A 24,579-nucleotide genomic window follows, 5' to 3' on the forward strand; every position below is an offset into this window, starting at 1 on the left:
CAGGTTTCATTGTGCAGCAGGTCTTTTGGAGGAAAACTGAAAACATGAACCCTGAAGGTTCCTAATCTGAAAGTGAAATAAAGAGCCTGAATGTATTATATGTAAATTCTTTCTTTGGAAGTGCTGACTCCTTATCTTTGAATTGCTGAGAGAAGGAAGCTCTGAGAAAGGCATTGCTGTGCTCCTGTTTTTCATCCTCTGTTTGATAGCTTGGGTGCCTCTCCTGGCTAAGCCACAGTGTATCTGAGGACTCCAAAGCTCTTTCCACAGCCAGATCCTGCTATCCTGGGTGCATCTCCATACTCTCACTTGCTTGCATCAACTGCTCTCCTTTGGCTTCCGCAGTAAATGACATGATGGCCTGAAAGCACAAACCTTTTAAGCAAAGCAGGCCACTTTTCTTGCTTAATAATTTAAGGGCAGCTTTTGTACCAGCCCAGGGGGCATGGATCTGCCTTTGGGGAGGCCTAGGAATTTTTTTTTTTCTTTTTGCATCCTGCTTGCTCCAGTGTAAGTGGGGAAGAGCCATGTGCCTGAAATAGTGCTAGCTGTACTTACACTTACATGGGGCCAAGGAGAACTCGTTTGTGCTGCCAGGTGCCAGCAAGTAAATTCAGGGGCTCCCCATGGTGCCAGTGCTGATACAGTCCCTGCCATGCCCTGCTGTGTCCTGTGTCCTTGCGAGCACCACTGGTCCTGCTCTGGCATGCAGCTTTCTGTCACAACACTTGAGTGAAACTAAATGTTGGTGTCACTCATATCAAAAGACAAAAATCCAGCCTGGAGGAGCTCTTTCCTCTCCAGTCAGCTTGAAAGTCATGTAAAGATCCTGACTGAAACAGAAATGTGCTGGGATCTGATCCTCCTCTGCACTGCTGCTCACAAAGACGACTGGGCCTTAAATGGAGCTGGAAGGGGGAGAATGTCCAAGTGTGGTTAATGTGAAATTGGCTGCGTTTCAGAGACCCAACCCGAGCTCTCACTGCTGGGTGATAAAAACCTCCACTCACATTAAAACACAGCAGTCATGCTTGTGGTTTGCTATTACTTTTTCTTTATAATAAGGACATGTTTTTTGATGGTGCAGTGAAGCACACAGGGAATCAAACCAGAGCTCCTAACACCCAGGTCTGATTCAGCCATGTTGGTAGGCAACTGGGATTTCCAGGGGCAAGTTGGTGTCTGGCCAAACACCAGCCCTGCAGCATCCCTCTGAGGGTCTGCAGTTTGTACTGCACAGCTGCCTGCCAAGATTTAGAACAGCAATATGTTCATCAGTGAGGTCCTGTCATCACCCGGCTCCCTGAGCATGTGAACTCAGATGAGGGGCAGGGCCCCAGGTCTCAGGCCCTGTTTGGTCCATGGGATGCAGCACTGGGTGGGTTTTGCTCCACCCTGAGGAACCAGAAAACCCACTAAGTCACAGCCAGCCAGCCCTGTTGGGCCTAGTCACAGCGGGTCGACCTCATGTTCACCCTGTCCTCACTCCTGCCAGTGCCTGTGCCCACAGAAGCTGCTCATGGCTTCTGCCTGGGGAGAGCAGCTGCAGGTATTTGTTTACAGGCATCACAGGGAGCGTGATGGAGTGCTGCCATGTAACCTGCTAGTCATAGCTACTCTGGGGCAGTTGGCAGGGAATCACAAACATTCCATTCATTTAAATATTATTCATTTATTTTAACCTGTTGCAAGCTGGCAGGTGGGGACAGCTGTGAGAGCAAGCACACGTTAGCACTAATGAGCACTAATTGGCACCGTGCAGGCCTGCTGGAGCTGGAAGCAGGGGCCTCAGGGAAGGTCTTGTGCTCTCAGCAGGCAGACTGCTGCCATTTTGAATATCATTGCCTGGCCATTGAGTCAGGCACGTGGGATGATATTAAACTTGGGATCTCAGGTCTCTTTAGTCCATACTCACTTTGATTATTGGTCAAAGGCACTTCTGAGAATTTTACTTCTCTCCAAATGCAGCATATCCCTTTTTCCAAGTAATATTAGTTCCCAGAGACCCTGAGATCTGTGCAAAACACACCAATGCCAAGTTGTGCTGTGTTGCATAAAGTACATAGGCAAAATAAGCAAAATGAAACACTACATGTGCCCCTGCATAATTCTCAGATTGCTGTCTTGCGGGCTCAGGGGAAGTCCTCTTGTTGGCGATGTCCTCACCTAGAAAACAGCAGCTCAAGTCATCATGCATTCCCTCTGCACCCAGAAGCAATGTGGTTTTATCATGGTGTGCATCAGCAACTTCAGGAGCTACATCTGAAAGATGCAGAAAGTCTTGAATAAGGAAGGAAACCAAAAGAATGAACATTTTCTCTTGCTTGTGTAGCTTCCTCTGCACAAGTATCTTCAGCCCCATCCCTCCCTGCATCATATCTGGAGAGACCTATTGTGTTCTTGCCAAAGGCATCTATGTGCTGTGTCCTTCACTTTATGACTTACATTCAGCCTCCTACTCACTTCTCTACTGCTCATGGTGCCCTGTGCTCCTCCCTGTCACTGCTTGTCACTACAGCATCCCTCGTTTCCCTCAGTGAGGCCTGTTGATGACATGGGGTGTCAGAGATGGAGCTCTGAGAACATCAGCTCTGTATCAGTGAGCATCAGCTGCCTTAACACCTCCCTGCTCTGACAGCACCAGCCCATGTGAGCTTCAACTGCTTTCACCGGCCAGAGGAAACATCTGCATGTTGATGTTTGCAATTAGAGAGGTGGTCCCCTTGCACCATGCTTTAAATAGATGTAAAACAGCTGCAAAAATAGCTGTGCTTCTTGCCTCAGTCTCTGTTTTACGTGCTAGCTAAGTAACAGTTTGCTAAAGGGCACATATACACAAGGGCATCTATACACAACCCTCCTAAAGTTTCTCCTTGGTAGATTTTTCCTTCTATTATTTTCTATATTCCTTACCAATATTTAACATGTCAATTGTTTCAGCAGTAAGTGATGTATCTAGGAGTGATTGTTGCTGAGCAGTTAATTAAACACGAAGAATTTACAAGGAACTAAAGTCAATGACTCGATCCTTTTTCTACATGTCTGCCTCTACAAAAAGTGTTCCTAAAAAAGGCTTTGTCAAACTGGAAAAGAGGTGAGTGTGCAGTAAGAGTAATCTATCTTTATTTGTTTCTAATGTTAAGCAATTTAAGGAGAACAGCTTTGTTTGCAATAGTTCTGCCAACCTGGCAGCCAACTATGTGTACAATGTTTCTATAATTATGAAAATGTGGTTTAAGAAAACCATGAAGTCATAGAATCACTGAATGGTTTGGCTTAGAAGGGACCTTAAAGCCCGCCCAGCTCCAACTCAGGCTGCACAGAGCCCCATCTAACCTGGCCTTGAACGGCTCCAGGGATGGGGCACCACAGCTGCTCTGGGCAGCCCGTGTCAGTGCTTCACTGCTCTCTGAGTTAAAAACGAAAAGGGACAAAGTCCCTGATCAGCCTTCCCCTTTCCCATAGCATGTCACCGCCCTAGATTTCACCTTAGAGTGGGTCTGGCATGTAAAATTTTGTAACTAGAAATGGAGACCTGATGTTCTTCTCAGAGGGTGACGAATCACTTAAACATTTTTTGTGACCTACCTGCAGGTGTAGGAAGCACATGCCAAAAGTCACTGAGCAAGTGATGATAGAGGCAGGTATGCAATAAACCTGTTTGAAGTGCAAGCGAGAGTATGCTTACAGTGTTTTGTGAAAGCTTAAATGAATTTAATTGAGTCTGTTGAGCTGATGTAATCTGTAGTTAGATAAGCTCCTAAGGTATGATTTTTAAACTGGTTTCCCTAGGAGAATATCAGGAGGACTGTTCTTATTTCTGGCTTCCTAGGCCTGGACAGAGATAAAGGAATGATACAAAACTACCCCAGCTGGTTTGATGTAACAGCAAAACACCAAACAGGTCCTACTGGGAAGCTGTCCTAGAGCCAGCAGCCGTGCCTAGTTACAGGATGCTGCAGAGCTCAGAGACAAAATCAGTGTAGGGAAATACATCAGCCAACTGCCTTCATTTTGCCTTTAATCAGTGACAAAAGAGGACTGCTGGCATGCAATTAGAGGCTAACGCCACTTGGCTAGGGATGCGTTCTGCTGTAAGGGAGAACTGACTTTGAGAGCAGAACCCCCAAGAAGCCATCGGCAGTGCTGCTTTTGCATGTGTGTCTGCAGCCCTGTTCATCCCATTAGTAATTATAAACATGAACATCACCCAAAGCATCACTGTCAGCATCACAGGGAGCCAGGAATGCCCATGGGTACTTGAAGCAAGGAAACAGGAAACAAACATTTGAGAGCCTTAAAATCTTCATCTAGTGGTCAAGACCTCTGGCTTTCATTCTTCCCTTAGTTCCAAATTCTAAGACACTTAATGATGATACCCAGGGGCTGCTCTTCCCTTTAGTGCCAAGTGGCACCACCTAGCTGGGCATCCTTTGCAGTAAGCCTACCCAGCACTTGTCACAGAGATAGCACATACTGATGGTAGCAGTGCCATTTCCCAGACATAAAGTGTGGTGCTGTGGGGAAGAGAACCCCCTTGCAGGGGCGCAGCTGTGTGAGTTACCACGTGTTTGTTCTCTTCTTGCTGTTACTGAACAGCAGCACACCGACCAGCACTGATGGAGCCCTCAGCGGTGACTGGGGGGCCTTGATCCCTGCGCAACCGTTTCATCCTTTAATTCAGGTTAATGCTCCAAAGAAATGCTGTGCTTATCCCCGTTGCATAACCACACTTCAGACTGCGTAGCACAGAGACATTTTGGTGCCTGTGGACCTTATTTTAGCATCAGCTGCTCATGAAACCGCTACATTCTCAACGCTGTCATATTGATTCAGTTTACAAATCAAGTGGAGATAATTTCTCAAGGTTATAAGAAGTAGAAATCTGTGGACTGGGGCCACATTTTATTTACACTTTTAAGTCTGTGGCTGTAGCTTTTCTACTTCTAAGTTTCTTTACCTTTCTGTGCTTTCTTCACTAGGGCTGTGATGTGTGGGGTTTTTAAAGATATGTTGCTTCACAGAGGGCTTATCTTTCTTTTAGACACTCCAAGCAATGCAAATGTCTGAAATTCCCCAAACTTTTATAAAAATACAATCTCTGCTGGAGCCCTTGGCTTTGATTTTGTGCCTAGGCACTGTACATGGAAACACAAGCAATGCTGGCAGCTGGTGGGATGCTGCCCAGAGCATGGCAGGGATGCAGCCCTTTACGCACTCCTACATGTAACCCAGTGGCAGGAACTCAATGAGGATATTTGCACATGAGTGTGTTAATGAGCTGTAATCTATGTACCAAGTGCTGAGTCAGACTACATCGGAGTGAAAAGATTTCCCTACAAACACACTTTGCATTTCGATTAGAATTTTCCTCTGGGTTTTGAAAACCAAAGTCAGCTGCTGCCCAGCTTATGGCCTTGCTTGCAGATCTTGCCTTCTATTTGCAAGCACTAGTTTTTCTTCCAGTAGCACATACACCTGCAAAGCAAATACAAGGATGCTGACAACAGATTTACTTTTCTTAGCTCCACTTCTTGGCCTCTCAGATGTGCTGTGTGACTTCCCAAGCCCAGAGCTGGTCAGTGCAGCAGGGGAGGGCACAGGAGAAGCAATGCTATATTTTAAAATGGTTTAGGTGTAAATGTGCTAAGTTAAGGGGAGACTGTCAAAAGTGTGGAGCTCCTGCCCTCTTCTCCCATGTCCATCTGCTCTGGGCTAAAATACAGCCCAACCTGGGTAGCATGAGAGAGGGATGTCCCTCCTGCTCCTCCAGGCAGAGGAACCCTCACTGTCTTTCCTTGGCCACCGATGGCATGCAGCAGCCACCAGAGCCCCTGCACTGCTGGTGGCACCCATATGGGCTCAGCACAGTGTACCCTGACCCTGGTGATGCCTCTCAGGCAGTGTTGATATAGTTCACTTGGACATGGCTGTAGGAAGAGAGGAAAACATGTCATTTCGGACAAGTTAATGGGCTCCCATTTTGAGACCTTAGTCCTTGAAATAGCAGGACAGGAAATGTGAGTAACTTGCAGCATCAGATAGAAAAGGAAAGTGGCTGTTTTGCTCTTTTATGGCCTGTCAGGTATGGGACAATGAAGTGAGAATGTGCTGGGGCAGCCCTGATGAGGTGCTGCTACTGTCGGGTGCTGTTAGGCTGTTTGCTTTTCCCCTGCTTAAAGGTGTCCTTTGCCTTGTGATGGATGCTAGAAATACTCCAGGTAACCAAATGCCCAGAGCTGGCTGAGAACTCTCGGTAGCGAATTGTTATTGCAAGGTCTGCAAAACCATTGGACATCTGGAAATGATCCGCTTTACAAACACATCCTTTATAAAGAACTAATACTCTCCAGGCTTCGGGAGCCATTTCCAATGTATGGCAGGGGGAAAGGAACTCTTTTGCAAAAACAGAGAGACGCAGGATTTTCGCTTACCCCAGCAGCTGTGTGTGAAGCACCTGGCAGGGCACAGGGTGCTGGCTGCTGCCAGCTGTGTCAGCAGCAATCCCAGGCACAGCAGGAGATGTGCGCAACCCACCGTGTGCTGAGCAGATGGACCTGGTTTCTCCTTGGCTTAAGTTGCCTTAGTAATTCGGTTCCAGAACGTTCTCTTCATGATTCCCCAAGACTGCTCTTTATATGTCACTGCTCTTCAGAAGCATTGGTAGACTCTTTTATACCACTCTCATTTTTCATAGTTTAATTGTTTCCAGCCTTCCTCACCAGAATTGAACTAAATATATATCCAGTGTGGAAAAAAAAAAAATGTGAAAAGAGGTGTTTCAGACATATGTGGGCAGATGCAGCTGAAAAACTGCCTTGAAGTGTTTCCAGGTCTCAGTTTTACCTTGAATAAAGTTTTTAGAAAAATCTGAAATGACTTTGGAGCATACTTGGGGGCAGAAGGGAAGAACAGCAATCATCATTCGTAGAAAAGTCAATGCTGAGGAAGTTACGATTTTGTGTTGACTCTTCATTTCATCCACCAGTGCATTGACTGAATGGTGCCTTGCTTCTCTGTAGGCTCAGGCAGATGGATTTCCCAATATACACACAGAAATCAGAAAGAAAGTCATGTCAAATGTTACTGAGCAACTGTAAAGAGAGTTTTGAGGCCATTCATCTTTCACTTGTGAACCAGGTGCCTTTCTGATTCAAAGCACATAAAACAATGCTGCAGCAATGCTGCTTATACCTCTGAAGCTGGAACTGGTCTGTATCAGCTCTTACCAAACCTTTCATCCAAAAATTAAAGTAGATATTGTGTTGTGCATTAGGATTCAGGAAAGGCTCTGATTTCTTTAGAGGCAATAAGACTAATGATAACACTTAGTATGATAAAAGCTTTTCCTGTTAAAAGACACATACCCTCCTTCTTCACCATGCAAGTCAATCTCTTCCTGCAAGTGCCAGTTGCAGAGACGGAATGAGACTGTACTACACCATGGTAAGCATTATTTTGGATAACCAGCCTCCAGATATAATCTCTTCCTAAACCCTTCTGCATGCCCTGATTACACTGACATGAATGTCTTCCCAGGAAGGGACACGCAGCAGTCTGCTGGAGCAATCTGTCCACTCCTTACGGCATCCTGAGCAGCCCGCTCTGCTAAGATAAGGAGCTGGATACTAAATTCAATCTTCCTGTCTGGGGTAGCTGCTTCCCCCTTCCTGTCAATGCTGTTTACATCTGTGCAGGCAGGACACAGTCTTCCAAGCACAGATTGCTGACTATCCCACTGCTTCTCTGCATTAGCTGAAAGACATACACTCTATTTGTGATCACAAGCATTGCATTATCTTATAGTAAGGCCATACAGCTCCCCTTTAATTAGAGACTGAAAAATTCAATAGACACCTTATAAATCCCACCAGTTTTCAATAGCTAGTTAGCTCTGTAGACAATCACATTTTAAAATAGATACATTTAGGGTACTTGGGGCTGAAATATTATGTCTGTTTGTCCAGTATGAAAACATCTCTTCTTCTTTCTCCCAATTCTTCGGTGTAAGCTCAAAGGCTGTAAAGGTTTCAGTTTCGTTAAATGCTCGTGAAAAACTTTGACAATATTCTTGTATTTGAATAACAGTTATAAACCACTGGCTTAGAGGCTTTCAACCTGAATGAATGTACACAGTGGTACCCTCTGGAGGTGCAGCTCCTTTCTTCTGCACATCACTTCACTGTGCAGCTCAGGGGCCCAGCGTGGAAGTGACTGGGGGGCAGCAATGTGGGGCAGATCCAGCTCTCTCTTCTGGGCCAGACCTATGGGATTGCAGTCATCCTAGAAATCTCCTAGAGGGGACACCTCCTATGTTCTCCTTTTGTCCTTCCTTTTGATAAACGTTTTGAGGACATCTGAACTTCCCCCTACAGCACACTGCTTTTATCTCTGTTATTTAGGTGTGTCTGCATTACTTTAGAACTAAACAAACAAAATCCAAAGCAAAGATAAGGTTTATTTATTATCTGAAAAATGTATCTACAAAGCCTTTTTACATGCAGTCTTCTGCAGTATTCTACTCAGCCTTGCTTGCTGTTCTATTCTCTACTAAAACTTCTTGCCAACTATTTCTCTCATTAAAAGGAAATAAATAAGGAAAAAAGTTACTGAGACTACTCATCTATGTTGTAACTAGGCTAAATTCAGATGATACTCTTCACCAGCAAAATAAGCAACTTTTGATTGTATGGGTTAGATATATCTGTGCTCCTGGTTAAAAGCACCCTATCGCTTCAGGTGCAGGAGCTAGCCTTGTAATTACAGAAAGAGGCACAACCTCACAGGTTAATAGAGACTGTGTTTCGTACTTAACTTCCATCTGCTGACTTACTGAACGACCTGAAGAGAGTTCAAGTGGATACAACATTTGATATCCTGCAAAATCCTAACCATGGCTAATGGCTGATGTACTGCAAGGTACAGGTCCTTGGAAGACTCTCACTGCCAGCAGTCACATGCTATGGAGCAGCTCCCATCTTCCATATTGCTTTTCTTCATAGACAAAAAAACAATCTTTTGGCATTTCTAGTCCTTGATCTTATGCCAATTTCCTTGTAAGTTTTGTCATCTTGTCACACTTTGGGCAATGTGCTTTCATAGAATCAGAGAACGGCCTGGCTTGAAAAGGACCTCAAAGATCATCTAGTTTCAACCCCCCTGCCATAAGCAGGGTTGCCAACCACTAGACCAGGCCACCCAGAGTATATAAACTATATAAACTTTGTATTGGACATAATGAGATTCTAAATTACACAACCTCTGCTTGCCAAAATTGCTTAACAACATTTTCAGAGGAAATTAATTTGGGCATGGTGAAAGGTAAATCCTGAAGGAGACTCAGTTCCTCCTCTGATGTTGCTAGAAGATATAGATATATATGTGTGTGTGTATGTAGGCATGTGTGTATACTTATGTATATGCACACACATTTTTACTATGATTCTTTAGCTGAGGGCTAAAAGATAAGCAGCTCCAGCACAGGTCAAGGACCACTTGAGTAGTTTGGATGAAGTCATGCAGAAATCAAGTGGAGTTGCCACAGATCTGGCTGCTCCATCTGTAATTACACCAATGGGAGACAAATACAAAAATCGGTAAACTTTCATTACTCTAGAAGAAAAGTCTGGTTGTATAGTTAAGCAGAAGCCTGAATTGCAACACTCAGCGGTGTTGCTCTGCCCTCTACAGACTACGTTGTGTAATCACATTTTACTCCCAAAGACACTTTTAATGTCTAGGGCAGCAGAATTAAAGCATCTTCAGTGAACTGAACATGCATAGGAGCTACCCTCTGATCACACGCTGTGACACTGCAAAGCATGAGCAAGGTAAGTTGGGGTTATTTGTGAGACAGTGCTTCCTGTGTGTTCTTACCACATCCACACTGCCCATTCAGAATGTGAAATAATTGTTGCCCTAATGGCACCAATACCTGGAATTCAAGTGCAAAATGGATTATAAGAAATATTTGTCAATTACTCTAATTTGTGTCATGCAAAATTTCTTCATGCTGGAAAAACAAGATTTATTCCAACCCCTGTAGGTAGAGCAAATTCTTCCTGGTACTTCATCTTAACAAGATCCAGGGGAGTGCAAATGGAATGCTCCCTTCATCGATACCCCACCTTTAAGTGATTGCTACAAAACTAGTGATAGCCTGCCTTCACTGACACATGAAGGTACCAGCATCCCACTCTGCAAGTTCAGCTATATGCCATCTCCCACAGCAACTGACTCCAACTTTTATCCTAGCTGAATTTTTGAGAAATGTGGTAAATGCATCTGCCTTTATGAACTCAGTTCAATTTAATGTACTGTCCATGTGCTGCCTGATACAGAATGATAAACTCTTTCACTTCATACATAATTACTACATCCCCACTGAGGTAAGGAAACAACATTTACTTACTCTTTCTCATGATGTGGGCAATGCTTTTTTATTAGTGGAATTTCATGACTCTTTCAACAGAGAAAACATGGTCCCACATCACTTCCTGAAGTCTTCTCTCATACAGGAACAACGTATTAGAGTCACAGTTTTCAAGAAACACAATTCAGATTTGTTCAAACTCTGCATTTTACTGACACATCTACATTTTAAAAAGACATTCCTCAATGCACATATGCCCAGTTCCAGGCATGGTAGGTGGCTCTCACAAATGAGCAGCATGTGGCACTCCTTTATTTCCATCCCCAATAGCTTGGCCTGTCTGTTGTTATCAGATTGTTGCATAAAAGGCAAAACTGGTTGCAAAAAAAAAAAAAAAAGCCCGGTAGGAGGAATTTGCTTTGGCAGCTCCCAACACAGCCCACTGTGCTACTGCCACTTGTGCCAGCTGCAGACTCAGGAACAAGAGAAGCGAGTGGTCTTCTAACAAGTGGAAGCTTCTGGTGCCTCGCATTTACAGAATGCTTTAAGTAAAAAACTGAAATACTTGTTCAGAAAAAAAGAAATCTTTATTCAATTTTACACAATGCAGACCCTGCTGTATGTAACCCTACTATGCCTTAATTTGTTAAATTCTATGGCAGGCCAAAACCCTTAATAAAAAAGTCATAAAGTAAAGCTATAATAAAATATATTATGTACATCAGAACTTTATCTCTCTTTAGAAGTACTGCAAAAACACAGATTTTAAAAAGTTGCTATGACATTAAACCACCAACTACATTTCCAACTGCACTTTTGCATGGATTCTCATTTTGTTATACTTCATTGCTTGTTTTGTTGAGGGATCTGCTATCCTGCAGGCTAGAAAATTTCCAAGTACATCACCAAAGCCAAATGAAAGTCTTATCACCTTGCCTACTTCCCAAACAGAAATGGTATTATTTCTTCCAAAGCAAAAATTAAAGGAAAATAATGGTCACATTTATACTCGGCAAAGCTGTTCTCCAATACTTCTGTCTGACAGTAGCTGAATGGCATTCTCAAACAAAATTCTTCCTGTAATCCCAGCTGTCTCAGAGAAGTGACACAGGAGTATCATATAAAGTCTGGGCAGTATCTTGAGAACCTTTGTGGAATCTTAGAATACCGTTAAACACAGAAGCTCCAACGTTACATCTTTTTACATTCTTTTTATTTGAAGACTTTGAAGTGGTTTGTAACATCTAACACTGAAGGCAGGGAACTCAAATGCTTAATACCAGTCCTTTTTCCAACAAAATAATTACATTTAATGACATACTATTCTCAGATCTAGAAATACGTTGAATTCTGTAATGGAGAACACTGCAATAAGCACTATTTCTGCATGTGTCTATAACTTCACTTGGACAATGTGCTGTCATACCTGACCAAGGTCAGGACCAAGTAAATATACTTGAATAAATGTGATTTCAGAGGAATGGTCAGGCTTCAGTACACACTTATCAATAAAGATTATCTTATAACATTTTCAGGACTTGGAGTGTGGTCTTAATGGTGTTAATGATAAGATCATTTGATAACAATCACGTATGAAAGCACACTGTTTCTACAACTGTCTGGGTTAACAGAAGACTGAGGGCTGAGGTGACAGGAAAACTGCTGATGTAATGGTATCAATCAATATTCACAGCAATTTTTACTTCTCCTGCACTTTTAGTCTACATGTCTCAATTCCTCCCTAGCCTCCCCTTTTCAGGAGCTGCAGGTCATCTTCCTGTCATAACAATCACTAAGAGAGATGCCTTGAACTTTGTTTCAGCAGGGCTCCACACACTTGGTAGTTCTAGAGAGGGTGACAACTTGTTTCAAACAGGGTGCAGGAGACACGCTTCTTCTCCAAGTCACATGAGACTCAGTCTCACCAACTGAGATAGGTGTTAAGACTTTGCCTGTTTCCTGCTCATAAGTTGCAAGCCTAACTTGTTTTCTACATTACGGCACCTGGAAACCCTGACCAAAGCAGCATCCCACGGGGCTACTTGGTCATCAGTCTCAAATAGCCTTGAAAAAGGCAAGCCAAGATGAATGGACTTCAAAGAGTGCTGAGTTAAGAAGAATAAAATTTTTTCTTTTCTTTGATTGTTAATAAATTAAGCACTATAGTTGAGTTGTTCTCTTACCATTAGCACTAGTGTTCTTCAAGAATGGAAACAGCTTTGACCCACCTGAACAAAACCCATGAACACTTACTTCTTACAGTCCACATAAGGACTATCTCTTCACTGAGAAGAGAAAGGTCAACTGACCTCTTCCAGTAGCAGACTTAACATTAATCAGCTGGTCTGTGGTTTCTGAGTCTCCTGAAACTGTTGTTTTAGACTTGTAACGGTTGAAACTACAACCGTCTGAAACGGCAATTGTGTTGAAAATAATACCTGGCCCCAAAGTTTGTGTATACCGCTATGCTAAGGGAGACTGAAGTATCTCTCCAAAGCCAATTCACCTCTGAACCTACTAGCAAGGCTGTGTGTGGCACTGGAACATGCACATGCACTCTACAGCACCAAAGCACTGTGCCTGTAAACACTTCTAGGTCTCCCAGGCACACTACAAGTCCCCTAAAAGCTTTAAAAAACACTCATAGAAGTGGAAGGTGAGCAGGAAGCAGAATGCATTATGCTTCTGGTCACAAGCAAAATCTTCTTTCAGAAGGGTACAGAAAAGGCTACAGATTCAAGAGGTGACTTTTCTAAGAAAAGACCATGTAATTGTTCTTAAAAAGCTCAAAAGAACAGCAGATTGATCATGTACAAATTACAGCATGAGCAAAATGTCACAAAAACAGAAATAGATCAGTATACCTAGAATTTGCACAAAGGAAGTCATTTTGAATTTACGTGTAGAATACAGAATCATAGAACAGCTCAGGTTGGAAAAGACCTTCAAGATCATCAAGTCCAACCACAACCTAACCACACTACCCTAACTCTAACAATCCTCCGCTAACTCATGTCCCTGAGCACCACATCCAAATGGATTTGAAACACATCCAGGGTGACTCAACTGCCTCCTTGGGGAGCCTATTCCAGTGCTTAACAACCCTTACAACCCTTTCTGTATAGAAGTTTTTCCTAATATCCAACCTAAACCTCCCTTGGTACAACTTGAGGCCATTTCCTCTTGTCCTGTCACCTGTCACCAGTGAGAAGAGACCAGCTCTGTTCTCACTGTAAGCACCTTTCAGATATTTGAATATTACACACTACATAGCAGAAATACTAACAGACTTCCCATTATGGGACCTTTCAATAACACGATTGCCAAGATAATTCTGACCTTCCTTCTTCTCTCCCGAAACAAAAATCCATCCCTGTATTATTTATACATAGTGAAAAGCAGGAGTTCATAAACTACAGTGACACTAGCTATAATCAAGACAATTCACCAAGTAACATAATACTGGAAGTAGTGTTATGATGTTAATGGGGGGAAGGGATTGTGTTGTAACAGGACAGTTACACATTCTGAATAACATTCAGAAGTAAAGCTGAAGTGAAAGCTATGGAAGCTAAAAAAAATCCAAATGTGAAAGTTAGTGGGGCTATATTGCTTTCTCACTCTTTACAGACCGAGCCTTTTTTTTCCCTTGAAAGTATCAATAGAAGTCATATAGTCTGCAAAATATCTTTTAAATTGCATATTTAATAGTTGTACAATAATCTGTTCATCTCTTGCAGTGAAGGCTGAAGGGAAGTCCAAGAAATTCCCTCTGGTAAAAGTCCTGAGTCAGCAGAAAGTGCTTTGAAGAAAGCAGTATGAATTGGAAGGAAATTTCCAACACCTGCAGATTTTGGCTATTGTCAGCTAAAAGAAAGTGTTGGGGGTGTGCTGAAACCTGCGAGAGTTGATCTTGCAGGATACTTCTAAGAGATCTACAACCACTTGCTCATTAGTAGCTATCAGCAAAGCAAAACAGTTTTCATTTCTGTGCAGAAATTTATACACTTGTGTGTCATGGCTGCATCTCAGCCCACTGTTTTCTTTGAGTCTGACATTTTGCAGCCAGGGGAAGAAAGGCTCTGTGCTAGATAGGAGGAACATGCTTAAGGTGCTTTAGCTGTGTCTAAATCTGTCCTTTTCCTTTTCCTTTCTCTTACACTGCTGAATGTGACCTTTAACATTATTTGGTCTCCACAAAACCTCCAAATTGTTTCTCCAAATAATTCAACTCCCCATACTGCTTGCAAGACAAAGCGAAAAAAAGAGTTTTTGGATAAAACTCTGAGTGTTATGATCTATTTCTAAATAGAAATATTCAGGTTTCTCTCTGTGGTCAGAAAACTGCAGGTACCACACACAGGAGGACTTCATTCTGCATGTTTACCACAAACCCATCGAAGCTGCTGGTCTGCTTGGAGGTCAGTTAATTCATGGATGGATCTCCAGCTGCACTGACAAGCATACGCTCGCGATCCTTTCTTCTTTATCATCTTTGCTCTTAGTTTACTGAGCTCAGGCATGTTATTCCTGTCAAACAAAGGAGTTCAGTTTAAAACTGTGCTTTTCTTTTCTTTTTTTTTTTAAGAAAAAAACTCACGAGGCTATTTCATTTCAGAAAAGCTCTTAACATTTCTGAGTACCACTGATAGGAATGAATTTAGGGATATGCTTAAACTCTGTTTTGAACACAATCCTTTCCTGAGAGCAGAACTCAGTGTGTTGTTTCTGTACTCTCAAATCAGCTGCAGTTTAATATTTCTGTAAGTAACGTTTCCTGTCTTGTTTGGAGACCCTGTTTCAGCATCCAGAGAAAGAACCAGGTAGAATCAATCTCATTAATAAGAAATTATACAAAAATGTATTAATCTGATCAAACTTTCATCAATATTACAATTATCTGATACTACCTCCTTTCATGTTATTATATTTTTTATAAACTCAGGATCTCAGAAGCAGAAGAATTTAGATTTTAGGTAAATCGAAGAATTGTATTTTTATTTAGCCTTTCTAGCTACCAAACTCACCTTAGGATATTAGGGCAGCACTGTATTTTTACATTTATTTTGCAAATGTTGCTGTTTTTAAGCACTGAGGATAAAACATTTTCACAGTAAGAGAAATGCAAATTTTTGAAACCGAAGAGAAATCACAGGAAAATGAAAAACGTAGTATAAGAAAAATAATGGAACAGGAGAGGATTTATCCATTACTGTTCTGTTCCAGCTACCACACCCCCTGGTGGCCAAACACGTACTCTGAACACAACCATTATCTCCACCTGAGAACAGACACATACAGAGAATTCACCACAATAAGAATTTAAACTCGATATCTGCATTAGGAGCATGCCTACTATGTAGCACTTCACTAAGTCTTGGCATTTGGTACAGTTGCAGAGAAACTGGAAAGAAGAATGCCTTAATTTTAACTCTTCCAAAAAAATCAAAATGACTGCAATCAAAGACTTCACAACATAACAAGAAAATAAAAACCCACTTCTCCTGTTAATCAAATACTGCTTCAAAAAAAAGCCTGTTAAGAAAGCAAGCTATTTGATTTTCACTGAACGTGGCAGAACAGTACTTCATACTGGAAAACAGAAAAGAACTGTCTTGAAACAATTGTAGCTTATGCCACTGCAGGTATGGTGAGAAGCACACGCTGGCACTACGTTCAATTTTTTTTACATCCAGCAGTGGCCCATCAGAGGCCAACCCATCACTGATTACCTGCTTATTTTGACAGTAATGCTGCCTCACAATTTACCAAACCTGAATTCTTTTTAAAAGCAGACCCTCTGCTTTTAAGATCTGAGGGTGACGGAAGAAGAAATGGAAAGGCATAAACGCAGATGGTGGGAGATGCTGCATTCTTCTTCCTGCAGACTTTCCCAAGCAATTACTGAAGAGGTTGCACCCATGCTCCTTATTAGATAACATGGACTTTCAAGGACTCTTCACTTTCCCTGTTCTCATCAAGCCCTGAAGCAGAGTAAAACAATGTTAACACCAAACCCTCCTGAGACATACCTGAAAAAAAGATAATCACAGGACTGATCCCAGCTGTAATCATTGAAAAGCAATACACGGAAGTCACAAGCAGTACAACGCAGCTGGTCACACGTTCTGGTCAAAGACAGAAAAAACACCAGAAATCTCCAAGAGCTTGTAACAGTAAGAGAAGCTACACAAATCATTACAGTTTTAAAACAAAACGCACTCAGAAATACTAGAAGTGTGGTTGACCCATAATCTTAATTTTTTACATCTCTGGATGATTCATGATGTATGCGTTCAAACTTATGATCACGAAGTAAGTTTTCCAGGTTCCTTGAACATACCAAATAAACTGATATTCTCCACATATACTCTTTGATCCTTCTCACTGGTGTGGCACCTGACTATCACCTGCATAGGCACCATGTGTATAATTACTACGAAAAATCCCAGGTGGAAATGCACTAATTTTCCATTGGATATCAGAGCTATATATCTGAAGTCCCTTTCCTCCAGTTAAAGTACCTTTCCTGAAGTTACCAAGCACTCTGTTTGTCCTCAGTTGAGGCTCTGGGATGCCTGTTTTCAGTTCAAGCTGTGGGATGACTTAAACCAGCCTACTGATTTAGGTGGCATACTCTGACATCACATAGAAAGCTGAAGAGAAGCACAGAGAAATACAACACTCTACAGCAACAATCTCCCTAACTACATGAGTTTGATTTTTGGAGTCTCTTGTCTCATTTGCATACATTCTTCAACTCCTCAAATGAAAAAAAGGATCCTGTGGTCACGAACAGAGGACTGGAGGGGATGAGCAGAATCAAACTGCAGTTACAGGCAGCTGTGCATTTCAGTGGATACAGAGCTGTCCCTATAGTTCAAACTCAGGGCTCTACACCACCACAGAAACACAGTTGTGATTAAAACTAATGATAAATAGATTTTTTTTTTTTTTAACCTTTTTGAAATATTCGTTCCTATGCCATTTGGTGAAGAGCTTCCACCCAGGTACACTGGACAGCACCTATATGGATTTAATTAAAAGAAAACAATGAAATAGTAGCAAAACATTTTGAAAAAAGGCAGCTTAATGCTAACTTAAACCGCTTCAAGTAGTACTTTTTCAGCAAGATTGTCCTTAGTCATTTAAAGGCATGGCAAGTTAGTATTTATTCAATACAGGCAAAGCATCAAATGCTTATTAACAATTGAATTCAATTTTGTTCTCTTTTACCAAGATATTCATAGAAAAACTGTGATAAACACTGTCTATATGGCTGTTTAGTCTGGGGAAGAGGAGGCTGAGGGGACACCTTATTGTTCTCTTCAAATACCTGAAAGGTGACTGCACTGAGAGTGAGGTTGGTCTCTTCTCACTGGTGAGAGGTGGCAGGACAAGAGGAAATGGCCTCAAGTTGTACCAGGGGAGGTTTAGGTTGGATATCAGGAAAAATTTCTTTACAGAAAGGGTTGTTAAGCACTGGAATAGGCTCCCCAGGGAGGTGATTGAGTCACCATCCCTGGATGTGTTTCAAATCTATTTGGATGTGGTGCTCAGGGACATGACTTAGAGGAGGGCTGTTAGAATTAGAGTAGTATAGTCAGGTTGTGGTTGGATTCAATGATCTTTAAGGTCTTTTCCAACTTGAGATGTTCTATGATTCTTCAATTCTACGTGATTAAATATTGCAGTCTTTGATAACTGCATTTGTCCAGAAGGCAGAGGAAACTGTTATTCCATAATTACTTATATGGTAAATAATTTTGACCACATGAAAACACATCAATAATTCTTTAACATTAACAGTCTGTTTAACAGTGTGTTTTTTCCAATAAAGTTAACTGAATACTCATTTTTTTTCTTAGTTCACATCAAGACAAATTAAACATGAATAATACTATCAGACAAGCTATAATCAAGCTACGTTCAAGTAGCCCGGACGTTTTTTGTTTACCTTTTCTTATGAGCCTGTACAACAGCACCATTGCTTCCAGGTGTGACACTTGGGTAGTTACACTTCAATTTCTATTTAAAAAGCAAAGAATAAAAGGCAGCATTTTAGCAATATGGCAATAGGCCGTTTTACTTAAAAAGCAAGAGCCAGGAAATACAAATAATCCAGTAAGACAGGGACTAAGAATTTGGGATTTTTCTTGCTCAGTTTTCTGTAAGGCTGTTTGAGACAAAATGTGCTGAAGTTACAAACGGATAGCAAGGCTTCTCTCCCCATACCAAATTTCCAGCTCTGCCTGAAGGAACTGACACAATCATGTTGACTTTAGAATCAAGACCTCATCCTGCCTCCCGGATATGCCTGGAGTGCTGTGCCCAATACAAAAGTGATGTGGACATCATGGAATAGGTCCTGCAAAGCACCATGAAGGTGATTAAAGTCTTCAGACCATCTGACATACAGGTAGAGGTCTATGATTCTATGACTGCTTAGCCTGAGGAAGATCAAGGTCAGGAGAGTTTTGTCATTAGATACAAATATATGCTGGGGAGAAGCAAAGATGACATATTCAGACTACTGTCAGTTTGTGTCAGTGCCCACTGACAAGAGGTGGGGTAATGGACACAAACTGAAACATCAGAAAAAAAATTCTTGTGAGGATGATCTAACACAGAAACAGGTTATAGGTTCAGTTTGTGAAATCTCCTCTCTTGAAAAGCCTAATTCAAAATTCAAAATCTAACTGGATACATTCCTAAGCAATTGGCTCAAGTAGACAATTAGATTTTTTTTTTGACATTTGACACTAGGCTCTACCTTGAACTAGCATCTCCTTTAACAGCCTGGGTTAGATGATCTCTTTATCTCTCTCCTTTTCATCACTACAGGATTGTTGCGCTTTCCTTCCTGCTTTATCTTCCAGGTTTATCCTACAGCATATTTCAATTCTTTCTTGTTTTAAATCAGTTTTAGTTTGTGGTGCTTTTTTCTTTTTTTCCATCACTAAACTTCATGCTTTCTGCATTTGTCCAGACTTGTACTCACCAGAGGTGTTCTGGCAAAGCTGCTGTCATTACAGATTTCATCAATAATGTCATCTATATCATCTTCATCACTGCCAGCATCCATTAATGTTTTTGCTGATCTGAAACACAAGCAAATCAACTTTCATTTTGTAGCACAATCAGAGCAATTATAAGAACTGTAAGTTAAAAACATAAAATTAGTTACAATCTTCTCCTCTAATATTACTGTAGTATCTAAGGTAGGCCATCTAAATAATGATGGACAAGATATACCATGCAGGATAAGGCCTCTTCATTGAACTATCCCATCTTTGGCCTTCTGCTTATTGCCTTTATTCCCTATCACTTCCAACCTTCAATAAAGTAGTGATAATAGAACCCCTGCTGCACTTACTGAGTAGCAGACTGGACAGCCCTGATTTTTCACATTTATTTTCAGCAGCAGATATACAAAAAGGTCAGAGAGAGCTCTCTCCTCATGTTATATGACTTGCAAATACAATTTAGAACACAATGCGTTGGGCTATTGTCTCCCACTGTTTTTTTTTTTTTTTTTTTTCTTCAGACCAATCAAAATGCAGAAATCTCTAAAACAGTGAAGTAACACTTTGAAATTAGCAAGCTTTATGCCTCACAGATCCATCTAACGTGCTCAGGTCAGTCACTATTCATGCATCCAGCAGTCTCCGATGCAAATGCAGCAGGCTCTCTCTGGAGGTGTACCACCACTGAAAATGGTTCTGTTACTGTCCCTTTGGAAGGACTGACAAGATTGCAGGACATAGGTCAATACTAAAAGCAGACAGTGATAAAATACAGCAATAATACACAGGAGAAGTGACAGATGTGTTTGGAGGGGTGTCTGTATGGAAATTTGAACCTGCTCTTTAGTATCACAACTAGTTCTTGAAGCAGTGAATCTGCTCACTAACCCCGTGTCTCCAACCCAGCAGAGCACAGTTCCCACTCAAAAAGCCTTTATTTTTATTCTTTCCAACTGTAGCAGCAGTGTTTATTTTTATAATCCATAATTTATAAACTTAAGAGCTTTTGTTAGCAATTCAAAATGGATTAACTGCACATTAAGCCTTTAAAGCTAGATGGGCGAGGCGGGAGGCATTTGTAAAGTTCATCTTTGCTGGCCTGTGAAAGAGGGTGCTGACTTTGTACGCAAATCTGTGGCCTTTCTCATCGTGTAAGAGACAGAATGGGCCATCTGGGGCAGCTGTCTGTGAGGAGATGTGCCCTCCGTCCTGCTTACAAAAGATGGCTCAGTTGAGGGATGTGGAAGAAGCTGAAGCGACAACGAAGACTGCACAGGTCACTGTTTGAACACCTCAGTGAGAGCAGGCCTAGCTGAGGGAGCAGCGAGGCGCATCCTTCTTCTTGGGAGCCTCAAAGGACTCTATGAAACATTTCCCATTGTGGGCCTGCAGCCAAGGAAAGAACTCCAAGGAGGGCAATGCCAGGCTGCTCTCCCACCGGCTGAAAGAAGCTGTGCCATGGGCAAGGTCAGCTTTAGTCTTAACCGGGAACGTTTGAGCACTATGGGAGCCCTGCAGGCCAACTCCCCGGCACTGACCAGGGTCAGCCACAGCTCACCGGCTGCTCAGAGCCCTGCAGCCCGGACAAACCGGCGTGCCTCACTGCGCTGACCGTAACAAGCTTCTTCCTTACGCCCAATCTGCATCTCCTCTCTTTCAGTCTGAAACCAAACGACAGAGCGAAGTAACATCTGGCCGCGACTCACAAACAAACAGACGCAGGTTCAGTGCCACATTTATTCCGATACTCCTGAGAAACGGCGGCAATCAGACGCGGGGCCGTAATCCCCCACGCTAAGCTCCCTGCCGGCCCCGGCCCCCTCCTGCCCCGCCGGCCGGAGATTCGCACGTCGCAACGCCGCTCACCTGCCCTCCGCCGTCGCCGCCCGCTCCCTGTCGCCGTTCCGACCTCCGCCCGCCGCCCCCCACTCCGGCATGCGGCAGAACCTCCGCTCCACCTCGTCCAGTAGCCGATCCAGCTCGTCCGCCATCTTGCCGCCGCCAGCCGTTGCCAGGGCGGCCGCGCACCGCCCCCGCTTCCAGGGCGGAGCCTCCGCTCCCGCCGTGTGCCGGGGGGATCCAGGGGCGGTTCTGCCCCGGTGGAGCCCGTGAGTCCGTCTGCATAGTCTGCCGGGGAGGGTGGAATTGTTCTAAACAAAATTAGACCAAATCAAAAAGCACACACGGAACGCTCCGGTTCCGGCCGTAGTCGGCAGGATTCGAACCTGCGCGGGGAGACCCCAATGGATTTCTAGTCCATCGCCTTAACCACTCGGCCACGACTACGCATGCTGAAGGATGTTCTCCCAGCGTACTAGGGATGCGTGCGCGGCTGCCGCCACTCCAGGCAGCCACCTGAGGGCCGGGAGCTGCTGTTTCTGTTAGAACCGGGGCCACTGTGGTTTGGAATTTAGGTCTCTGTGGGTAGAGCCAAATGTATAAAACAGAGCTAATGCTTAATAGACACCTGTAGGAAACTTGCAACTGGCCGTTGGCGTGGATGGGAGGTGATACTGGGATGTGTCAGCTTCTGGCCAGCTTCATCCAGTTCTGGGTGATTCTGGCCAATTCTGCCTGGTTCTGGTTGGTTCCAACTAGTATGCTGAGGGTAGCACTGAGGGAAGTGGCTGTGGCCAGGCTATAGCCAAGGTAATTTGCAGCTTCCCAGTCAGTTTAGAGTGCCCCAAACATAGGCAGCATGTTGAAAGGATGCTCTACAAGATAACCTAACCAAGCGCCAGCCACAGCTTTCCTGTGTGTGCTCAGCCTCCTCTGTCCTCACGGACAGTGCCCCCCCGTATTGCTGCTGACAGGAAGCTTGGCGCTCACCCCCTCACCAGGACCGTCACAATTTGCCTGTGGTGGAGCGGGGCTGCAGTCCCTCACAGCTCGGAGCGAAGCCTCTCCATTACATGGTGTTTTACAATTCTCCCGGTGTTGCCGGCAGTGACCCGTTTGGATTCCCTCCCTACTTCAGCTTTTATTTATTTGTTCCATTTTTCTCCTCATGCATCTTGAGGTTCTTTGATATCCCGGCCAGGGCAATGGCAGTGCTGCTGGGAGATGTGTGGGGTTAAGGCAGTTGTGAGCCTGCCCTGGTTGATTTGACGGAAGAAACCAAATAGCACTGATGCTGCTCCAGCTCTTTAAAGTGGTCCCTTGGTCAGAACTCAATGTCATGTAGGTAAATTCAATCCAGAAGAAGTGGATTTTTGGGTGGAATTTTTACATCCATCTCTCACAGCTGTGGAGAGTTTAAACTAATCACAGTTCTCCCTGGTATGCTATCATCTCCGTAATTTGAAAAAGGATCAGGAGCCCACAGGCTTGGAAAATGCTGAAGAAATGCTTGTCCTGAAGTACATCATCACATGTGGAAAAGACTTGCTGCATCATCGTAAAGGAGCTTAAGAATGCTGAAATCCAGTATCATTCTGGCATTCTTTCAAATGGCCTTAGAAATCCGAGTACATTCTCTTTTGACTGCAAAACAGCTTCTTTCCCTTTCCATCAATCCTGTGGCTGTCAATGTGTCTGCTGTAAGGTGCCAAAAATGTATGGAGTGTCTATGGGATAACTGTGCCAAAGTTGGGGTGCCTCAAGGCCTTCTCCCATGAACCCACTGCTGCATTTGCTCAGTTGGAAAGCATTTGAAAGAAAGAAAAAAGAAAGAAAAAAGAAGGCACAGACCTCACAGACCTTTAGAATTCCTTTAACTACAGAGGTTGTTTTTGTGCAGATTACTGCTTGCTGTTTAGATCTTGTTGTTCAAGACTTGCCTGATGCAATCAAAGAAACTTACTGGCTCAAATTAATTCCAGACGAGTTTCTGGAATCACACTGAGGTGAATCTGACATATTGGGCCATCAGCTAAACTGTGGTCAGGAGGAGGAGTGCAGGAGAAAGGAGCTGAGGTCACGTCCTGAATTCTGCCCTTTCTTAAGAGATGAGTGAACTAATTTGTGCAAATCATGTCTTCTGCTGACATTATATTGATGCAAACAGAATGGTTACTGACTACTGAGGGCTGGAAATATGTCTGTCTTGAGTACAGAATGACAGAATGACCATTCTGCTATTCTGTCTATGTTTTTTTTTTTTTTTTTTTAAGACTCTCATTGTGTGTCCTATGGAGAAGAGGACTGGGAGGCTGGCCTGGGTGGAAGCCATCATGCTCTCTAATGCTCAAGCCACTGCAGCCTTCTTAGCAGTTCTGATAAAACTGGCTTTTGCTACCACGGAGATAAGGACAATACCTTCCTAGGGCAGGATGTCAATTTGCCTGTCCTGTTTTCTCTGGGAATCAAAACCAGCCTTAATAGGAGTTCAGCAGAACTTTCTAACTTTCTTTAGCTCTCTTCTGAATGACAAACTCTCTGGGGCTCAGGCAATGATAAAGGCTGATGAAGTTGTAATTTCTTCTGTTCCTCCAAACTGCTGCCAGCCATGAGCGAAAGAAATGCAGGGAGACCTTCTTGCTGTGGTGATAACATGGCTGAGCTTTTTCTGCATTGTCATCTCTTGCCTCAGAGGATGGGAAGGAGGTAGAAGCACAGCAGCTATCTGTGTGTATCATACCAAGGTGGTATGCTACCTGTAGCAAATGTGAATGGCTGGAACCTCATTTTACAACCAGTTCAACTTCTTACTTCCAGTCACAGGATATTGTTCCAGTGCTGTTCCTGGTCACCCTCCAGTATATCATTTTGAGTGACACTATGCTTATTTTCCAGTAGTGGTACAGTGCATTGACATGAGTAAATCCAGGCCACATTTATATTCTTGGCCATAATTTAATCACTAGCAAGCATTTCTGTGGATGAAATTATTCTCTGTAAAGATATCAGATAGGGAGACAACATCTTGAAAGACTGCTTGGCAGAAGAAATAGCGAAGTGTGCAAGATTCCTTATGTAATGCTTATTATGTTGAGAGACAGCCTTGGATCAGAGAGCAGTTTAAGCTAGAGGCCAATTCAGACTTGGACTTCACTGCTGATTCTTCCCATCAAAGTTGCCAGCACAGAGGGTAAATTTTCATTTAGGTTTTCTGGCACAGCTCCCTCACTCTTGATGGACCAGACTGGCATTAGAACTGGAAAAAATTTCAGTTACTTCCAGTCTTGAAATTAATTTCAGGGTTAGGATGTGAGCACCCACTACCTAATTCCTGTGTTATCC

General features: G+C 43.1%; 1 protein-coding gene and 1 non-coding gene across 2 annotated transcripts; both read right to left on the reverse strand.

Moving 5' to 3' along the window:
- Nucleotides 1–11,568: 11,568 nt before the first annotated feature.
- CFAP418 (cilia and flagella associated protein 418) lies at nucleotides 11,569–21,501 on the reverse strand. Its single transcript, XM_031591030.2, has 6 exons — nucleotides 21,265–21,501; nucleotides 19,374–19,473; nucleotides 18,330–18,400; nucleotides 17,333–17,398; nucleotides 16,405–16,500; nucleotides 11,569–14,902 (listed from the first exon to the last, which is right to left on the reverse strand). The coding sequence occupies exons 1-6, from the start codon at nucleotides 21,387–21,389 to the stop codon at nucleotides 14,743–14,745; spliced, it is 618 nt and encodes a 205-aa protein (XP_031446890.2). The 5' UTR covers nucleotides 21,390–21,501; the 3' UTR covers nucleotides 11,569–14,742.
- Nucleotides 21,502–21,602: 101 nt separating this feature from the next.
- TRNAS-AGA (transfer RNA serine (anticodon AGA)) lies at nucleotides 21,603–21,684 on the reverse strand. Its single transcript has one exon. It is a non-coding gene; the product is annotated as a tRNA-Ser (tRNA).
- Nucleotides 21,685–24,579: the final 2,895 nt, after the last annotated feature.

The sequence above is a fragment of the Phasianus colchicus genome, chromosome 3 (genome assembly GCF_987193195.1).
Source record: "Phasianus colchicus chromosome 3, bPhaCol1.hap1.1, whole genome shotgun sequence".
In the NCBI taxonomy this organism is placed as follows: Eukaryota; Metazoa; Chordata; class Aves; order Galliformes; family Phasianidae; genus Phasianus; species Phasianus colchicus.